The 20954-nt window shown below is 47.5% G+C and overlaps 2 protein-coding genes across 2 annotated transcripts in view; both read left to right on the forward strand.

Annotated features, from left to right (window-relative positions):
• LOC117765972 overlaps nucleotides 1-599 on the forward strand; it is a 6682-nt gene extending 6083 nt beyond the window's left edge. The window contains exon 3 of the mRNA XM_034592633.1: nucleotides 64-599. Coding sequence (XP_034448524.1) covers nucleotides 64-477 — 414 coding nt within the window. The 3' untranslated portion in view covers nucleotides 478-599. The remainder of the gene's footprint in view (nucleotides 1-63) is intronic.
• A 2561-nt stretch (nucleotides 600-3160) lies between these two features.
• Nucleotides 3161-20241, forward strand: LOC117765974 (xylosyltransferase 1-like). The gene is made up of 11 exons (XM_034592641.1): nucleotides 3161-3762; nucleotides 8872-9394; nucleotides 11324-11496; nucleotides 11603-11805; nucleotides 13904-13984; nucleotides 14509-14725; nucleotides 15077-15253; nucleotides 16459-16727; nucleotides 18329-18524; nucleotides 18797-19133; nucleotides 19767-20241. The coding sequence occupies exons 1-11, from the start codon at nucleotides 3373-3375 to the stop codon at nucleotides 20087-20089; spliced, it is 2889 nt and encodes a 962-aa protein (XP_034448532.1). The 5' UTR covers nucleotides 3161-3372; the 3' UTR covers nucleotides 20090-20241.
• The last annotated feature ends 713 nt before the right edge of the window (nucleotides 20242-20954 follow it).

The raw sequence follows: 20954 nt of genomic DNA on the forward strand, positions 1-20954 counted from the left end.
ACCAATAATCTCTGCAGAACGACTGACACCAACATGAAGTGGGCAGAAGACGACTTCGATCCGCCCCCTGGGACCTTTCGGCTCGGACCCTCTCAGCCGGTTAGTGATCGAACCTACGTCATGTACCACGGGACCACCAGGGAGTGCTCCAGAGCCATCCATAACTCCGGTTTCCGACGGTCCTCGGGGGGGATGCTCGGCCCTGGTGTCTACCTCAGTAGAGACCTGCAGAAAGCCAGCCGCTATCCCATTGATCACCCTGAGCATGACAGGGTCGTCATTAAGGTCAAGGTACGGGTTGGAAAAGTGATCGCCATCAATCACCAGTATCACCCGTCTCAGAAGACCTGGCACTACCAGGGGTATGACACCGCCTGGGTGCCCCCCAACTGTGGGATGGTGAAGAGCGGTCTGGAGGAGGATTGTGTCTGGGATCCGGCTCGAATCCAGATCCTTCAAATCATCAAACCGACTTGAACATCTGAGCACAGCAAGATGTTACCAGTTTATTTTTAGCTTATTTTATATATTGGATAAAAACTATTTTCATACAATTATCAAAATCTGCAAAATAAACCTGAGAAGCTGTTTGTTGAAAACCAAGTGTCCTGTTCATTTCATCTCTGAAACTCCGTCACAGTCTCTGTAGATCATGTTTCTGTTTTGTCCAGACGAGGTCGAACTGGATCATGGAGCAGAATCAAGAAATGCTCCAACACATAAACCTCCAGAAATCATGATGCGTCACGTTTAGACTTTGGGTTAGAATAAATAAATAAGATATGATATGTTACTGATCTTAAGGAGGTTCTTGTTTCCATTATGCTAAGCTAACAGACGACGGACTGCAGCTTGATATTTACACGTAGACTCCAGAGAGTGAGGCCAATGTAGAGGCCCACGAGGTTTCATATCACTGAGATTTAAAAAATAATGATTAATTATTCACATTTCTGATTTCTCTAGAAAAAATAACGCACTTAATTTCTCACCAGCTTTATGAGTATTTCTCCTTCAAGTACACATGTGGATTATTAATAAATGAAAAATCAGGATCAGATCTGGACAGAGGATAAACTTCACACTCACACTAGACGTGATTCACGCTGAGCGAGGAGGGAGATAAAGGTTGAGGGACAAAGATCCAGATCCAAGACGTCGGCTTTAAAGCAACTGAAGCAACAAAAAAAGAGATGGAGAAAGACAGAAAGGGCAGAGAAGGGAAAGAAGTCGTCTCTGTTTTTAGACGTTCGCACAATTAGATCAGTGGCATTTCTCTAATCTGGTGGAGAGTGTGTTAGAGGAGGAGCAGGGACAGAGCGGAGGAGGAGCGGAGGAGGAGCAGGGACGGAGCGGAGGAGGAGCAGTGACGGAGTGGAGGAGGAGCAGTGAAGGAGCGGAGGAGGAGCAGGGACGGAGCGGAGGAGGAGCAGTGACAGAGCGTAGGAGGAGCAGTGACGGAGTGGAGGAGGAGCAGTGAAGGAGCGGAGGAGGAGCAGTGAAGGAGCGGAGGAGGAGCAGGGACGGAGCGGAGGAGGAGCAGTGAAGGAGCGGAGGAGGAGCAGTGACAGAGCGTAGGAGGAGCAGTGACAGAGCGTAGGAGGAGCAGTGAAGGAGCGTAGGAGGAGCAGTGAAGGAGCGGAGGAGGAGCAGGGACGGAGCGGAGGAGGAGCAGTGACAGAGCGTAGGAGGAGCAGTGACGGAGTGGAGGAGGAGCAGTGAAGGAGTGGAGGAGGAGCAGTGAAGGAGCGGAGGAGGAGCAGTGACAGAGCGTAGGAGGAGCAGTGACGGAGTGGAGGAGGAGCAGTGACAGAGCGTAGGAGGAGCAGTGACGGAGTGGAGGAGGAGCAGTGAAGGAGCGGAGGAGGAGCAGTGACAGAGCGTAGGAGGAGCAGTGACGGAGTGGAGGAGGAGCAGTGACAGAGCGTAGGAGGAGCAGTGAAGGAGCGTAGGAGGAGCAGTGAAGGAGTGGAGGAGGAGCAGACGGAGCGGAGGAGGAGCAGTGAAGGAGCGGAGGAGGAGCAGTGAAGGAGCGGAGGAGGAGCAGTGAAGGAGCGGAGGAGGAGCAGTGACGGAGTGGAGGAGGAGCAGTGAAGGAGCGGAGGAGGAGCAGTGACAGAGCGTAGGAGGAGCAGTGACGGAGTGGAGGAGGAGCAGTGACAGAGCGTAGGAGGAGCAGTGACGGAGTGGAGGAGGAGCAGTGACAGAGCGTAGGAGGAGCAGTGACGGAGCGGAGGAGGAGCAGTGACGGAGTGGAGGAGGAGCAGTGACAGAGCGTAGGAGGAGCAGTGACGGAGTGGAGGAGGAGCAGTGAAGGAGCGGAGGAGGAGCAGTGACAGAGCGTAGGAGGAGCAGTGACGGAGTGGAGGAGGAGCAGTGACAGAGCGTAGGAGGAGCAGTGAAGGAGCGTAGGAGGAGCAGTGAAGGAGTGGAGGAGGAGCAGACGGAGCGGAGGAGGAGCAGTGAAGGAGCGGAGGAGGAGCAGACGGAGCAGAGGAGGATCAGTGACGGAGCGTAGGAGGAGCAGTGACGGAGCGGAGGAGGAGCAGTGAAGGAGCGGAGGAGGAGCAGTGAAGGAGCGGAGGAGGAGCAGTGAAGGAGCGGAGGAGGAGCAGACGGAGCGGAGGAGGATCATATTACATGTATGTGTGTTTTCTGCATGACGTTTGGACAAGTGATCATTTCCTCAGGTCACATAAACACATCATGTGAATGTTCTGCTGCTTCAGTTTAATTCATCTTCTGAACTTTTACATTTTGTGTTGAAATCTTTTGCACGATAACAACTTTCGTTTTTTATTCCTGTTTCCTCCAGACTTTCTTCATGTGGATGAAAATGTAACTGCTGAATAAATCTCTTTTCACTGTCGCTCCAATCACAGAACCGACTTCTTCTTTTGTGAAAAGACAAACTCCAGAACATTTGTGTCCAGAGTTCAAGAACTAACACACACTCAGTGTTATGAGCTGCATCACCTTTAGATTCAGTTTGTTTTAAAGCTGAATTCAGTTATTAACTTTCAAAAGGGATTATTATGGTTATTCATGGAAGTATTGGTGTAATTAGTAGTGATATTATTATTACATTCAGAACTGAAGCTACATCTTCATTTGAAAACACATCAGCTCTGGAAACGCTGGAATCTGGAGTGAGAAGAAGTACAAACTCATTTAGTCTCTTCTCCATAAACCACTCAGTAATAATGATCTAATACTTCACTGGGTTTCCTGGAGCTCATCAGTAGGAACAGGGACTGAAGCTCTGGGGTGGACAGACATGGTTCCAGTTTAAACTCTGTGGCCTGGGGCCCAGGGCCGTGGAGACGGTGGCTCCGGCCCTGCACCCCCCCTTTGTAAACCGTTTACTTTCTAATGGCCACATGGGGGCGTCCTCCTCCTCTGTGCTGCTGCAGACTCTCTCCTCATTTGCAGCCTTTGCCAGCTCCCTCCTCCTCCTCGTCCTCCTCCCCTCCTCCTCCTGCTGGCTCCCTCTCCTCGCTGCTCCTCAGATGGTCCGGAGGGAGGAGAGAGATGAACCCGTGCTCCCGCAGGCCGGCCCGGCTCCGCTCCGGGCTCCTGCTGGCGGCTGTGGCCGCGCTGCTGCTGCAGACCCTGGTCGTGTGGAACTTCAGCAGCCTGGACGGAGGCGCCAGGAGCCGGGAGAGGAGAGAGGAGCGCGCCGCCGGGGAGCAGCCGCGCTGGAAGAGGGGCGACCCGCCGCCGCTGCTCGGGAAGGCGGCCGCTCGACACCAGCTGCAGGCGGTAGGTTCGAATCCCGGGGGTTGTGTCGTGGACACGTGAAGATGCTGCAGCTGCTCCGTTGTGCAGCAGCTGCTTCACGCGCCTCGTTGTGAAGTCGGTTCGAGGCTTCTGATCAGCTGATCGTGTGTGAAGAGGCTCAGCTGCTGCTCGGGTGAAAACATTCATCATGTACACTCAATGCGAATTAGACCCGGACACAACTTCACTGTTCGAGTCCGGTTCCGTTCAACCGATCTGCAAACAGCGCCAACACAAAAGATTCATATCTGCTGAATGAAAGGTCGATTATAATCGATCATATCCGCGCCGAATGTAAGACCGAGGCGGATGTTTTCCTAAAGCATCTGTAGTCGTGTTCTCCGTCGTTGGTCCGTGTATCACAGACTCAAACCTTTTAAATGTCACGATGTGTTAAAGGACTTGTGTGTGACGTCTCTCTGCCGTTAGAAGCTCGCTGCTCGTGTCCTACATGAATCACTTCAGTCTGAACCTGAACCTCCAGCTCACATGTTCACCTTCAGGTAAACACGCACACATCCCTCTCTGTAGCACTGTGAGTCTGTCGTGGAGCTTTGTGATGAAGAGGTTCATTCAAACCCTGATTCACTGGGAAGGATTCAATCATTAAACTGGTCTGACAACACGACACTGGTCCTTTAAACGCACGAGGGAGACCTAGGTTATTTGCAAATTTAAAGCTAATTGTCACTTTCAGGTCTCACTTCTATTTTCAGCTTTATGCCACTTTGCATCGTGTGTGTGTGTGTGTGTGTGTGTGTGTGTGTGTGTGTGTGTGTGTGTGTGTGAGAGAAAACAGTGAATTTGTTTTCTCACATTTAGCAAATCCAGGTGTTCCAACGTGTTGTTAAGAAGTGAACATACTGTACATGCTGTATGTGTGTGAGAGAGAGAGGGGCAGAGACATGGGTTATATTGCAGGGATCCATTTTTACAGCCTTTCATTACAGTTAACCGGATGCCCTGTGATCTTCCCTGTGTGAGTGTGTGTGCGGTGATATGTCCTGACAGTTACTGGCTCTTAAAACCTTAGAGATACATGCCAGCACTTTTTATAGGACGGGAGTTTTGGAGGTGAAGAGAGACGGAGTGTGAGAGACGGACGAGAGAAGAAAGAAGGGATGAAATGACGGAGCAGCAGCTCGGTGTGAAATCTAAATGACTAATTAGAGACGTGAAGACACGGCCGAGCAGGGAACTCCAGTGTGTGATCAGTGTGAGTGTAACACACCAACTGGTGTGTGTCTGGTTTGGGTAAAGACCGGGGTCGGTGTGTGTGAAGCTGGAGAAACGTTTGGTCTCAGCTGCGTCAGAATTCTGCAAACAGGTTGAATATAGGAGGTTTTCAGGATGTGTGGGCCATAGATGGGCCAGAGTCCGTGTTCAAGACGGATACAAAGCACAATGCAGACACACAAAACAGCCATGAGATACACAAAGGGACACACTACTACAAAGACACAAAACGACTGTAGAGACACAAGCGAGGACAAAAGATTTTAAAATGGCCCCAAAGAGGTGAAAATACCATAAAGAGACAGTAGAACTACCGAGTGTGTCTTTCTAGGGTCGTGTGGACTCAACCACAGAAAGACGCACGACAACAAAGATTTACAAAGACGATGGTGGGAAATATTGAAGTAACAAATATAAATGTAGAATGTGATGTGATCTATGTTGTTGTATCACAGACCTAATTCATCACACTGTTGGGAGGACGGACACACACACACACACACACACACACACACACACACACACTCACACTCACACACACGTCCTAACAGCCAGGTCAGACCAGATTAGACGATAGGTTTGAATCAGATTTTATTGATGGGATTTTTACTTTGTAATCTAGTTTAGATTTTTCAATAATCCCTAAATACTGTGTGTGTGTGTGTGTGTGTGTGTGTGTGTGTGTGTGTGAGATATGCAGCTGCTGGTTGTTAAATGTTTCATAAGCTTTTTGGATTCACTGTAAAAATGACTTTCGTCACTGAGGAGTTTTCATCACAACAAACATTTGATCCTTGCTCGTCGCTCAGGAAGCTAAAATCAATTGACTGAAGTTGACGTCTTCGTCTTCTACGTGTGCGGCTCCTCTTCTTCATCCTGAGATGTTTGTGTTCTTCCAGTTTCACGTCCGTCACGTGTTAGAAACCTCATCAACACGTCCACTCGCTCTCTGGGAAGCTTCCACACATTGTCCTGCTGTCTCCTCACATGGACTCACGAGGACATGTTACACACATGTTACCAGGAGGCTGCAGGAGAAGATCCAGAACATGTCCAGAGACACTGACTCAGACATTTGTTCTCACAGACAGAACCTGCAGAACATGTGAGGAACATGTGAGGAACACGTCAGGAACATGTCAGGAACATCTTGAGAACGCGTCGGGAACATGTTCAGGGTTTAGTGCAGATCCGAAAGCAGCTTTAGTAACATGATGTCATGTATAATGTGTGCGCTCTGCCTGTCGTCATGGCAGCCGTCCCCTCTGTTCAGCATCTCACTGGGATGTTCCTCTCTCTATTAGGGACTTAGCACAACACACTGATATTAAGACCCGGAAGCTGCTTTATGTTTTTTCTTTTCCATAATTCTCACTAAATCTGGCAGAGATAGTTTTAATCCCAGCCGTAATCCCAGGTCGTCCCGTGGACGCCGGAGCGGCTGCCTCCAGGTCTTGCGTCCCGTCCCCTCGTTATCGTCCACTTAGCCTGTCTTTCTCCATCTGGCTCTGTTTTTCCTTCTGTCTCTCCGCTCTGTTTCCAGCATTTTGTTTAGACGGATGTTTCTTCAGTTTCCTCAGATTAGATCCTGTTGTTTTTTCTCTTCACTCTGTCGTTGGATGGAGTCCGAGGTGAAGGAGTTAGTTTGATTCAGAATAACTTCATCAAAACCTCTTTCTGATCATTTGTAAAATCCTGTTTATTTTAACTCGACGCATGAAAGATGTAAAAAATGATGAGACGTTGAAGTCACTGTCAACAGCTCGGCCTTCAGTGTGACGGAGCTTCGTTCTCCTCTTCACACAGAAAGTGAGAAACGAGTATACGAAGGGTTTTTAACACGTGGAAAAGAGACTATATCCTCCACGTTAGCGGATGGGACACAAACCAAACAAAAGAAGACGTTTCTGTCATTTCAGCTCGTTCTTATCTCACTGATGTTTGTTCAAGTGTTTCTGATCAGTTTGGTTTGAATCAGTTATTTGATGATATAAAAACAGACTGAGACGTCTTGATTGACAGCTGAGACTGACTCCTGATTGGTTGAGGGCATGTTTGGGCGGAGCCTCGATATCACAGCTCTGCACAGACTCCGACTCCAAATGACGTCAAAAACACGAGATGGCGAGCGAGACATTTGTGTCGAGCGGCTTCAAACCCGAAGGAAACAAACTAAAGCTAAAACTTTTCCAGATTTATCCTCATCGGTGAGAACATGAAATCCACAGATGTCAAAGCAACTGGTTTCTTTTCTTCCACTGTTCCCATCACGCTTTCTCACCTCCTTTTTAATGTCTCTCGCCCCGGGCGCCCAGCGAGCAGACGCTCTTGTCTGTTTTCTGTCGTCTTTATCGCGCAGCAGCAGGACGTCTGAAGGCAGCGACGACAACTTCAATAAGAACCTGCTGAGGAGCAGAGCGGCTGAGAGCCTCGGTGTGTGTGTGTAAAGAATGATGTCTTTGTAGGTGCTGTAGCTGTGGTCGTCTCCCTGGAATGCAAAGACTTCTGGGAAACACTCACAGGTCGTTTCTTTTTAGCTTTGTGAAGGAGAGAGAAAGAGCAGTTTGTGTTTTTCTCAGTGAAAAGCCAGAATGTCAGCAGGACGTTCTAACAGCTCCAGATTCCTGTGGTCACACAAGTCCGTCGCTTTTCCAGAAGAGGAACGAGCGTAAACACAAGTTTTGAAGGATGTTGTCTGACGACTGATAATAACGACATTAGGTCATTTTCATTATTGATTAGTTTGTGGATTTATATATTTATTTATTATTCATATTCTCTCAATTGATCGTTTGGTCTCTAAGATTTAAAAATACATTCTGAACATCCAGAACCTGAAGATGCTCACAGACGAAGGAAACCTGCAAATATTCTCATGAGAGAAGCTGAAACCAGTAAAACCAGTAAAACAGATAATTATAAACTGGAAAAAACTCAAATTAACATGAGCCTGGCTAATATGAAAATGGTCATAGTTCATACAATAATAATAATAATGATAAAATAATATATGATAAGTGTATTATTGTGTTATCAATGTTACACTAATGAAGATCTGCCCATTAAAGTGTGTGACTCCTGGTTTCTTCTGTATTTTACTCACAATAACAGGAGAGCTGAATATATTTACTGTATTACTACACACACAGACACACACACACACACACACACACACACACACATTCCTCCGAGCTGATATTATAGATGAGATAATGAAAGGTTGTCTGAGGAGCAGGTGGCAGCAGCTGATATTACTGCCTTCCCAAAGGAACCTGGATAGTGTGTGTTTGTCTCACACACACACACACACACACACACACACACACACACACACACTAATAGACACACTCTTTATCCCTGGAAAAGGCAGACAGATATGTGTGGGATTAAAATACTCATTGAGGTCATGTGACTTTCCTTTTCTACTGAAACACTCACACTCTCACACACACACACACACACACACTCACACACACTCTCTCACACACACACACACTCACACACTAACAGCTGACTGGGAGGTCAAGGCCACAGCTGACTGACTCTAACGTGTCGGCCTCCAAACATTTGCTAATTATCACCAAACACAAGTGCAGGTCAGCCGATGAGAGATTCATTGGTTTTCAAATATTTGTTCATTAATCAAAGAACTGGACACATTCAAATTTTAACCTGATGGTGGCGCTAGATGTAAAGTCTGCAAAACGATTGCAACCTAATGTAGACATGAGCGTTTGTACCCAATTGTACATCAATCTTCTTTATCGAGACATTGCAGTAAAAACAACGGATATCAACCTAGTGGTGGCGCTACAGGTCAGGATTATTAATTTGTTTATTTTTTCTTCCGTACAGGACGTCTACCGTTCCCACCGTCCCAAAGAGAAACTTCCCTTGGACAGCAACAACAACGAGAACTCTGTCCCCAAAGACTTCGACTCCATCGACAGCAACAGCAACCTCGCTACACGCTCGCAACGCCAGCGAGCGCTGGTCGGAAACAGCAAACATAAGCTGGACAAAGTGCAGAGCATTCTGGGAAAATCTGCTAACGAGGTCCTCAAGATGCCTCCGATCCAACCCAGAGGGATCGGGCCCAGTCGCAACCACACCCACAAAATGAAACCCCGCCCCCAGACGCTCCCGGCTCCGGTCCGGGGGTCCAATCAGGATCCAGCGCTCCTCCGGGCAAAGACGCCGGCCAGTCAGGAGCCGAGGAAGACGCAGCCGCAGTGCGAGGTCAGCGGGAAGGAAGCCATCTCCGCTCTGTCCCGAGCCAAGAGCCGCGGGTGTCGTCAGCAGATCGTGGAGGTTTACTGCAAACACAAGGACGGAGCGCTGCTGCCCGAGAGAGTTCCTCGCTACTGCCCCCTGGAAGGTGAGATCCGCTGAGTGAGGCTTTAAAAGATTCACCTATGAGTTCATGATGAACTGACACCAGGTTCAGTCTAACTGGAGTGAAACACAATGAGTTGTGTTTGATACGTCGTGGAAACGAAATATTTCTCAGATCATTGAAGATAACCATGTTTGTCGTGTTGCGTAAAAACATTCAGATTCGGGATGTTCAGGATTTTTGGTCGAGGCTTTTGAAAACCTGTTTTCTCGATCATCCTCTAGAGCGCAGAGCGATGTACTGAATTTCAGTTCTGACATCATACACCTCCAAGCACCAATCAGAGACCAGGGTTATATTAATCAAAACGTGTCTGCGGTCTTGAGCGAGCAGATTTTCAGAAGTGATGGTGAGAAAGTTAACGAAAATCCGACTTTACTTACGAACAATGACTCATTTCTGTTTGCTGTCGCGGTCTGGAAGGTGCGGCGTCGGCCCTCATCACCAAAAGATCTGGAACCTCCTCGTGTTTCCAAGTTGACGTCTTCGTCTTCTACGTGTACGGCTCCTCTTCTTCATCCTGAGATCTTTGTGTTCTTCCAGTTTCACGTCCGTCACGTGTTAGAAACCTCATCAACACGTCCACTCGCTCTCTGGGAAGCTTCCACACATTGTCCTGCAGGAAAGGTTCCAGAGCAACTGACTCAGACATTTGTTCTCACATACAGAACCTCCAGAACATGTCAGGAACATGAGGAATGTTCAGATTGACAAAAACTCAACCATTAAAATAGAAATTAGATAAATAAGTCGCTGAGCAAAGAATCTGAGTAAAGTTTCCTGTCATGGTGCATTTGACATCTTCTATTAAGCAGAAGTGTGTAAAACCTCTGGAGCGCTCTGGAGCCTCATGTTCTGGGGGTTAATCCAGAGGCTGATACAGAGTTATGGTTTCAACGCATTGACTTTGATTTCATGGCTGAATGATCTGTTCACCTCAACGTAGTGATTGAGTCAACAAATGAAAGGGAGACAGTGAGTGAACGGGCCGAGCGGCGGCTGCTTGAGACTTTCTTTCTTCTAAATTTACTCGTTGAGGAACATTTTTAACCCGGCACGTGCCTCGGCCATGAGGACGCATCCCCTTGGTTTCCAGTTCTATTTCCAGGGACACAAAGCATGAATGGACACAGGGAGGCTGCTCATCCAGTGTAATTACACCCTAATTAAACAAGCAGTTTGTCGTCTTATTTTTGGAACGGCTGACTAACGATTTGTAGTCGCTCTCTTGGAACCACCCTGGGCTGTTCGAGGTTTCATTGATATGATTACAGGTTTCTCTGATGATATGTTCTATCCACAGTGAAGCTGCAGCAGTAACAGGATTTGCTCCGGTCTGATTTGACTGACGTGCACTGAAAGAGAACAAGAGGGTTGTTGGAAAAGTTTGGTTTTTCTGTGCTAATGCCGACATAAGAGCAGATCCACGTCTGCCTCCCTGATTACAGTCATTCCTCCTGAAACTCCCATCCCAGCAGGCCCCACAGCCGGGGAAGTCACTAATTAGGCCGAGCAGGCCTCGACTCGTGCCATCTTTAAAGTGAGCGTGATGATGGAGACGCATCAGGCCGTCGTACACCCTGAATGCACGAGAGGCACATTTAGCTCAGCAGCCACACAAGGTTTCCACGAAAGACCAAAGTGAAGGAGGAGGAGTCAAATACTCAAATTACCAAATTTACTTTACTTTACTTTAAATGAAGTTAATCTGAAACTAGTAAGAGTCAGAAAGAGGTGAAGCGTCACTTTATTGTTTCCATCATCCAATTAAATGTTTTTTCTTTTCTGATCAACTGACCAAAACCCAGAAATCTAAACTCTTCTGTCATATGAGATAAATAAAAGCAGGAACTCCTCACATCTGAGGACGTGACCCCCTCAGTTAATCTGAGCTCATTCCTCTCTGTGCAGGGAAGGCTAACGTGAACGTGCAGTGGGACAACGACCCCGCCGACGCTCCCCAGCTCGAGCCCGTGCGGATCGCCTTCGTCCTGGTCGTCCACGGCCGAGCCTCACGCCAGTTCCAGCGTCTCTTCAAAGCCATCTACCACACCTCCCACTACTACTACATCCACGTGGACCAGGTAAACTCACATCATCCAGAAGGAAACCACCGTTCAAATAGCTAAGGTGTTTATGTATTGAAACACTGATGAGAGTAACCGAGACTTCCCTTCCTCCTCTCCTCAGAGGTCCAACTACCTCCACAGAGAGGTCCTCTCTCTGGCCCGACAGTATCCCAATGTCCGCGTCACTCCGTGGCGGATGTCCACCATCTGGGGCGGAGCCAGCCTGTTGACCATGTACCTGCGCAGCATGGAGGACCTCCTCAACATGACCGACTGGTCCTGGGACTTCTTCATCAACCTGAGTGGAGCTGATTACCCAATCAGGTCAGTCCGTACTGAAGCTGCTTCTACTACATTTAGAATTTCAGTTCAAACAAATAATTCTGTGTTAGAATTTAACTGAATAAGAGAAACACTTTAAACATAAAGATCTCTGACCTGAAATAAGGTCAGAAAACCTGGGGGTTTTTTTTGGGAGTCGACCAATTCCAATATGAGGGAGTAAATAAATCAATTCCAATATATAATATATAATATGTAATATCGGCCGACACACATATTTAAAAAATGGTCAATGACTCCTAAGATGTCCTTATCAGACCACTTTTTAGTTTTGGAACCATCCTTCACCTCTTATCCTCTGAGGCTGATCCCAGCTGCTGAGGTGGGAGGCGGGTTACGCCCTGGACATCACGTGGTCGACGCACAGAGACAAACAACCGCCAACGCTCACATTCAGCAAACCTCTGGTCAGAGACTCCAGTTAACCCAAAGTACATGACTTTACCCTGAAGAGAACACAGAGAACCAACATTACATCACACAGAGGCTGTAACGGGTATTTTCACTATCAATTAATCATGTGGTTTATCATTTATCAAAAAAAAGGTTAAAATGACCATTAAGAAATGACCTAGTTACACCGCCCGACACAGTGGAAGCAGGTGACCAATCAGAGCAGCCTGGGCTCAGCGGCTGAAGAGAGGAGCTGCAGCAATGGACAGTTTGAGGACAGGGACGTGACTCAGTGAACAGAACCTGGAGAATCTGTCTGTGTCCTGATTGACGACGTTACTTTCTGCGCTGGGTCACATTTTATTAATATCGAACGTATCACGTGTCCAAATCGCACCAGACTCCACTGTGCACGTCCCTGGACCCTGAACGACACACGACAAGCGTGAAGCTGATGAAATGAACGGTTCTCCAGCAACTTCCTCTCCAGGACTCACAGAAACACATGAAACACACACTGTCCCAACATCAGTGACTGAACACGCTTCCAGCCAAAATCCATAATACAGCGACAGCATTAGCTCCACAGCATCAATGGCTGACGTCATGAAGGCACATGCAGTGTGAGTCAATGGATCTCTCTCTCTGTGTGTGTGTGTGTGTGTGTGTGTGTGTGTGTGTGTGTGTGTGTGTGTTGCATAAAGAACTTTATCTAGGTTCTGATCTGAGCTCAGACTAGAGGTTCGTGTGAAGTTGTGTGTTTTCACATGAAGGAAACTGACATCCTACTTCATGTATCTAGTGACACAGTGAATCCTCGTCTCTGATTGGTTACTGCGACCACTTGTTCCTGAAGGTTTCTCTCTTGATGAATGGGTCTTGTTGCCGACATGTTGTTGCTCCTGGCTCTTCAGTCAGATTTGTGTTTGTCAGTAACTCATGAACACACACATGCCCTCAAACACACACATGCACGCCCGCGGTTCGTCCCACCGACTGTGATCAAACGTAATGTGAGCGTCTGTCTGCGGTTCTGTCTCAGTTCTGTCTGCTCATCAGCACGACACCAGGCGGAGGCCGCTCACAGCTCGTCTCCGTGCAGGGAGCGGCACACACGCACACACATACACACACACACACACACACACACACACACACACACACACACACACACACACACACACACACACACACACACACACACACACACACACACACACACACACACACACGAGCTGAGCAGCTTTTATTTGTAGGGAGAAGCTAAATAAACTGCTGCTCCAAACATGGAGTCAGTCCAGTTCCCTTAATGGAAGATTGTTTGCGCTGTTTAAAAAAATAAAAGATGCCTCGTTTAAATATTTAATCTCGTCCTGATTAGATTTGTGTCCATAAATGGAAAAGACTGCAAACACAAAAAGAAAGAAATCAACAGGAAACGTAAAAACGTTGGATCAGATTCCATGAAACCTGGTGGAAGGATGAGACACAGAAAGAAGTGAATCACTTCGAACTCTCCAGGTTTCTTCCTGTTCTCGTGCTCGTGGTGGAAACTGTTCTTTACAATCTTTAAGGTCTCGTCCTCACTGTATTTCGATGATGTACAATGTGATTTGATCTTTGTTATCGATCAGTGTAACGTGATCAGGGGCTGAGCTGATGATTGACAGCTGCCGTCTCTCCTCAGGACCAACGAGCTGCTGGTGTCGTTCCTGTCAAAGTATCGCAACATGAACTTCATCAAATCTCACGGGCGAGACAACGCACGGTGAGACAGGGATAGTTCCTCTCTCTCTCTCTCTCTCTCTCTCTCTCTCTCTCTCTGTCTCTCTCTCTCTCTCTCTCTGTCTGTCTCTCTGTCTCTCTCTCTCTCTCTCTCTCTCTCTGTCTCTCTCTCTCTCTCTCTCTGTCTGTCTCTCTGTCTCTCTCTCTCTCTCTCTCTCTCTCTCTCTCTCTCTCTCTCTCTCTCGTGTTTCTTAGGACGATGAATTCTGTCTTTTTCTGCGATGTTGATGAAACATTTTATTTCTATTTTCTGTGAAAAAGTAACCGACATTTTACATTCTTTAAAAATGTGTTTGTAAAAGTTGTGTATTAAATCTCATGCTATTCAGCGTGTGTAGCGAGGCCAGCAGGGGGCGCTGCACTGCCTAAAGGTGGTGGATGTTAAATATACGACATGACTTCGTCTTTACAGCTGGAAACAACAACCTCACTACAAAGAAACAGTGAATTTGTCTCCAGGTGAAAACGTTTGATTTGTGTCTGAACTCGACTCTTGTGTCGTCTCAGTTTCATCCGGAAACAGGGTCTGGACCGACTCTTCTACGAGTGCGACACCCACATGTGGCGTCTCGGGGACCGCAAGATCCCAGAGGGCATAGCGGTGGACGGAGGCTCCGATTGGTTCCTGCTCAATCGGCCCTTTGTGGATTACGTGGTCAACTCCAGAGACGAGCTGGTTGGAAGCATGAAGCGCTTCTACGCCTACACACTGCTGCCCGCTGAGGTAACACACACATGCCCTCATGTAACCCCTCACACTCCACATGTACAGAGGCAGGCCCTGATAGCGCCCCCTAGTGGGGAACATGAGTATCAACAGCACATTTCGAGGTATTCTGCTTTGCAGTAGCTGAGTTATCGGCCTCTGCTTCGTCTGTTTTCATCCTTCATGAAACTAAACCACAAAGTTTTTTACTTTACACTCACACGCGTCATTTCAACGTTGAAATCTGATTTCTGAGTTGTTCCCGAGGCCTGAACAACAATTAGTCAAACATTTATTTATTTCTGCGTTTGCATGTAGATTAGAACCTGGAATTGAAATGTGTCCTTGTGTCCTTGTCTCAACCTGCAGTCCTTCTTTCACACCGTGCTGGAGAACAGCGCCCTCTGTGGCACCATGGTGGATAACAACCTGAGGCTCACGAACTGGAACCGGAAGCTGGGCTGTAAATGTCAGTACAAGCACATCGTGGACTGGTGTGGCTGCTCCCCCAACGACTTCAAGCCCTCGGACCTGCCGCGATTCCAGGTGAGAGCCGACGGAAACAAGTTATTTCCCTTTGAGCTCTGGAAAGTCCGAGAATGTTTGTGTGTTTTTAACAACTTTAGAACGTTGAAAGAATCCGATTATCTGTAAAACTGATAGAAAAACGATTTCTATATCCTTTAATTACTGTGTCCGTGGAGGAACTTTGGTTATTAACGTCTTACAGTCGTATGGGAAGTAAAAAAACACCCGACGGGTTTAAACTTCCACAGATTCTAGATGTTTTATTGTTGCACTGATTTTACGTGAAAAGTAAAGTCGTAAAATAAGTTTTACAAGAAATAATAAGATAAATGTACAGAATGTGGTTAATACAAAATAATAATAAATATTGCACATGATCACATCTGGATCGCCCCCTGGTGTCTGGCTGTAGTATCGATCATAAACCTCCTCCATGTTAGCAGATGGGACCAACTCAAAAAGTAGATGATGAATAAAAGATGGTTTCTGTCATTTCAGGTCGTTCAAGTTTGGTTTGAATTATTATTTGATTTGATATGATATAAAACGGGCTGCGACATCATGATTGACAGCTGAGACTGACTCCTGATTGGCCGAGGATCTCTATATTCATGTCTCAGCTCTAACAAAGCTTTTCATGTAGTGTGATAAAGTTACAGTTGTGTAAACGCGGAGCTCAGCTTCAAAGATCTCCTCCATCATGTCAGTGACCCTGGACGTTCCGCCCGTAGCGTCCACCTCCTCTTCTCAGGACCAGAATAGCTTTGCATTCACAAATTAGCGGTGCTGCGTCTCCTGACATCAGGCGGCCTCTGCCCTGCGTTAACGACAGCGTCTGTGGTGGAGCTCCTGGTGGTTTCTATAAGCAGAGCTGATCCTGGAAGCAGCTGTACTCTCAGTATTTTTAGAGCTTCGTAGCGAGCTGCCGCGGAGGTTTGTAAGGTTGTCATTATCATAATGTCGGGTTTCGGCAGCTAGAGAGAAAACTCCGAGTCCTGACTGAAGGGTCAGGAACACACACACGATACACGACTGGTCCAGAGGTTGGATCCAGCTGTTTCATACAGTGAGAAGAGGATCAAGTCACCAAAACTGATAGATTGTGTAAAATGCATTAAAAAAGGTTGAACTGTTCATTGTTGGTTTTCTCCCTCACATTACCATGACGGTACCTTCCTCTCTAACTGTAACCGCTCGTCTTCTTCTGTCTTCGTCCACCACAGCAAGTGTCCAGACCCACGTTCTTCGCCAGGAAGTTTGAAGCCAGTGTCAGTCAGGAGATCATCAGCCAGCTGGACTCGTTCCTGTTCGGAGCGCTGGCCCCGGGCACGCCGGGCCTCCAGGCCTACTGGGAGAACACCTACGAGCAGGAGACGGACGGGCACGCCAGCCTATCAGACGCTGCGCTCAGCCACTATCACGCCTTCGCTCGTATGGGATTATCACGTGCTGCCAGCTCGCTGCAGGGACATCCCAACGACAACAGCTGCAGGTACGAGCAGGGTTTCTATTTATTTAAGGAACTTCTTAATGGTGTCCCGACGTTTGTCCACACGGTTCTTCATTGTTATCAATGGACAATGAAAAGTTCCAGGAGCTTGTTTTGTTTCCACAGTTTCTAGAGTTGATGATGCCGGTGTCAGCGCACGTTTTTACATATAACGTGTTTTTACCCTAACAATTTAAGCAACGCATGCATTTAAGAACTAATGTTTGGTAACCATGGTAACATAAGTGTACGTCAGGGATTTTTCCAAACACGTGAGAAGGTGAAAAGAAGTTAGAGCAGCTTGTTCTCCACTCTGGGTTTTTTCCAGTGAACTTAAATACTGACATCATAACTGTGTAATGTTTCAGATAGAAAACTCCCAGTTCCACCCTTTTTATTTGTCACTTTTTAAAATACGAGGTCCAATCTCTGCTCTGCTCTGTGACATCAGGAGATCGCTGAGCTTCAGGAGGTTCTTACACTCATGTGGATCCATGAAGTGATGACACACCTCCTGTTCACAGCTGAATACATCAAGTGATCTGTATTTATAAATGTGAACAAGAAGCAGAACAGAACTTTTCTTTTTCCTTGGTTTGGACCAAACTCCAGATGTGACAGTAAAAGTCTGATTGGATCTTTTCAGCCTCACACGCTGGTGCACGTGTCCTCAACCTGTTGTTGAGTCCGACACATCGATATGAGCCACATTCTGACCTGGTTTCTGAGTCGGACCGATTCCTCGTCGTGTGTCGTTGGTGCAGTTTGCAGGACGGTGCGTGAGGGGCGTGTCTAACAACATTTCTAAAGTCGCACAGTTGAGGCTGCTTTGGGAAAAGTCGTGTAGTTGCTGAGTAAATAAAGACGAGAGAAACAGAATCTGTTACCGAGGGAAACGAGCAGGGTCAGAACATGAAATGCGTCTTTCCACTAAACTCACCAGTTTGTGTGTGTTTGCTCGTCCAAATTAAATATGAAGATAACGTGAGCTTGTCCTGAGGCACAATCCAGCTTCAGTTTCTACACGGGCTGGATTTTTCCAGTAGAGTGTGTGGGGGGGGGGGCTGGAGGGTGGAGACCCACAGTAGGTACAAGGAGGTACTTGTTGGAGTTCTGGTGGGGATTGGTGGCTAGAATGGGTGGGGGCAGCATTAAGGGAAGTGTGTGTGTGTAGGGGGGGGGAGGGTCGGGGGAGTCAAAACAGGAATAGTCTGTTTCTGTGATTTTAGTGAATCAACATCGAAAACCACGTCCACACCGACATGGAATGAATTTGAAAACATCGTCTGCATGTTTCATCCTCTTCAGAACATAAAGGTCATTTTCACATCGAGAATCAGTAAAGTTTAATAAAAGAATATAATAAAATATGAGAATCTCCACAAACGCCCAGTAGATCTGGTAAAGTCCAGTAAATCATTAAAACTTAAATATAAACCACGTGAACAGAAATAAAGGAAATTCAGTTTCATCTGATACAATCTTCAGTGCAGATAAACCAGGTAGGATGAGCACTAACGAGAAGGAAGAATCCTGAAGCATCGACGCAGGACAACAGAACTTCTGTATTTAACACGTTATAATAAACGTGTTGTGTGTTGCAGGTTCACGGCCGTGAGCCACCCAGTGTCCGTGCACCTCTACTTCCTGTCAGACCAGTTCCAGGGCTACCTCCTGCGCCATGTGGCCACTAACAGAGCCTCCACCCAGCTGGAGACGCTGGAGACCTGGGTCACACCCAGAGACCACTTCACCCTGGCCAGCCCCCCCCACCCCACCAACAGACTGCAGCATGTCCAGGTCTCACACACACACACACACACACACACACACACACTCAAACTTTATCCACATACACACAAATAAGTGCAATTATGAGTCACTTGAATTTGTTAATGTGCAATGAGATACTGGTTTTATTAAGATTTCATTATAAAATTCATAATAGAACTTGGTCTGTAAACGGTGTTTGTGAGTCTGAGGTCGGGGGTGTGTGATAAGATCAGCTGTTGATAGAAATGATAGAAACAGAAGGTACCTGCACTGGTCTCTGAACGTCTCCGGTTCCTCAGGTGGGAGGCGACTGGGACCCGAAGGAGCGTCTCTTCAGGAACTGGGGGGGGATGCTGGGCCCCAAGGACGAGCCGGTGGCCGTGCAGCGCTGGAGCCGCAGCCAGAGCAACCTGACGGCCACCGTGGTGTGGATCGACCCCACCAACGTCATCGCCGCCACCTACGACATCCTGGTGGACGCCTCTGCTGAGGTCACACACTACCGGCCGCCGCTCACGGCCCCGCTGAGGCCCGGCGTGTGGACGCTGCGGGTGCTGCACCACTGGAGCCCGCTCGGCCAGACCAGCTTCATCGTGGCTCCGCTGGAGTTTCACAAACAACAGCCCATAGGACTCGGTGAGCAGATCCATGAGAGAGCAGCAGATTCAGCTGAGACCCACACGGAGAAAATCCTCCCTCACAAAACTCTATATTTACATAAGAATCACATTTAAAATCACCACGACATCTGAAAACAGGTGAAATCTGACAGATCAATGTTTGTGTGTGCAAACAAGTGTGAATCTTTTAAACTGTGGAGATGAGATTCAAACACCAAAGCACATCACATGTAATTCTTAAATTAAACACACACTTATCGTGTTGGTGTCCAGTCACACACACACACACACACACACACAGGGTCACCTCTGTCCAAATTAGCTTCCTCTGAGTTACTGTTTGACCTCCGTGTGTGTGTGTGTGTGTGTGTGTGTGTGTGTGTGTGTGTGTGTGTGTGTGTGTGTGTGTGTGTGTGTGTGTGTGTGTGTGAGAGACACACCAGGACTCTAAAGCCCAGAGTAAGAATAGACAGTGAGATTTTTATGGGTTGGTGTTATCAAGTGAAGGTGGCATGTGATGTAATCTGAGCACAGTGTGTGTGTGAGAGAGAGATGTTAGAGGTTTGATATCTGTAGATATAAATGTCAGATTTATCCAGATCTTTAGGATTTCAGTGTGAGATGAGTTTCTCCTCCCTCTCTGTTGCAGAGGACGCTCAGCGGCTGCACGCCGGCCCGCCCAGGAACTCCTACATGGAGCAGAGCTTCCACGGCCTCAACCCAGTGCTGCGGCTGCCGGTGAGCCTGGGCGCCGTGGAGGAGGCCGAGGCCAACGCCAGTCTGACGGGGGCGCCGCTGCGTCAGTGGCTGGACCGGTTGCTGGAAGGCCACTGGTCCGCCTCGGACATCTGCTCCACGGGCCCCAGCGCCTGTCCCGTCATGCAGCGGTGCCGCCTCACGGTCTGGAGCTCCGACAGCCCCGACCCCAAGTCCGACGTGAGCGCGCCCAGAGAGGACGGACGCATCAGGTAGCAGGCGGACAGACTGAGGGAACAAATGAAGGAAGGCTGATGCTTTACTGCGTCATATTTATTTATTTAAAGTCAGTGAATGATGGAGACGGAAGTTCAGAGGAAGAGAATTCTCCTCAGTCCTCATTCAGTGTGCTGCTCTCAGAGTGTGTGTGTGTGTGTGTGTGTGTGTGTCAGAAGAGTCGTTTACCTCTTTTCCATGTTAAGAAGCTGAAAACTGGTCGCTCATCTTTAGGTTGACTGGTTTTATGTGAGACTGCCAGACTCCCAGTCGTCATGGAAACCCTCAATTCTTTACTTCAAATTTCCAAGAAAATTAATAATTTAAAAACGGATCTGTTTAATTAACAGTTATTTGTTGACGGGTGGAAATCGTGAGATATTGAACTTTACCATCAAATGCAGAGAATATTCTTGTCCTGCTCTTCAGATTAAGACAGAATTATAATAAATTATTTAATAAATCTCGTGACTCGAAGCTTCAGTTCAGAAAGTTTTCAAACGGAGTCGAAGCACAAAACACTTTCACTGTGATTATTTTAGGCCTAAATTAAGATATTTACCTCCATAGAAGTACCTCAGAAAGTGAAATAGAAACTTGTACTTGATTAAACCAACGCTGCCAACAACCTGATGAGAACTTCCCCCATTCACTGTGTGTGTGTCTGTGTGAGCGTCTGTGTGAGTCAGTGTGTGTCTGTGTGAGTCAGTGTGTGTCTGTGTGAGTCAGTGTGTGTGTGTGTGTGTGTGTGTGTGTGTGTCTGGATCTTGTCAGACGCCCTGAGACTTGAAGTGTGAGACGTCTCCTGCAGAGCTTCACCTCCTGTTTCTTTTTAATTTTTAATTCTTCTCTGTAGAAACTGATG

This window comes from Hippoglossus hippoglossus, chromosome 8 (genome assembly GCF_009819705.1).
Source record: "Hippoglossus hippoglossus isolate fHipHip1 chromosome 8, fHipHip1.pri, whole genome shotgun sequence".
NCBI lineage: Eukaryota > Metazoa > Chordata > Actinopteri > Pleuronectiformes > Pleuronectidae > Hippoglossus > Hippoglossus hippoglossus.

What these genes read in the sequence shown, in the direction of transcription:
- LOC117765974 (XM_034592641.1), top strand. Translation starts at nt 3,373, where the DNA reads ATGGCCACATGGGGGCGTCCTCCTCCTCTGTGCTGCTGCAGACTCTCT. An exon ending in TCGCTACTGCCCCCTGGAAG is followed by an intron (nt 9,395 to 11,323) that starts GTGAGATCCGCT and finishes CTCTCTGTGCAG; the next exon opens with GGAAGGCTAACGTGAACGTG. An exon ending in ACACACTGCTGCCCGCTGAG is followed by an intron (nt 14,726 to 15,076) that starts GTAACACACACA and finishes CTCAACCTGCAG; the next exon opens with TCCTTCTTTCACACCGTGCT.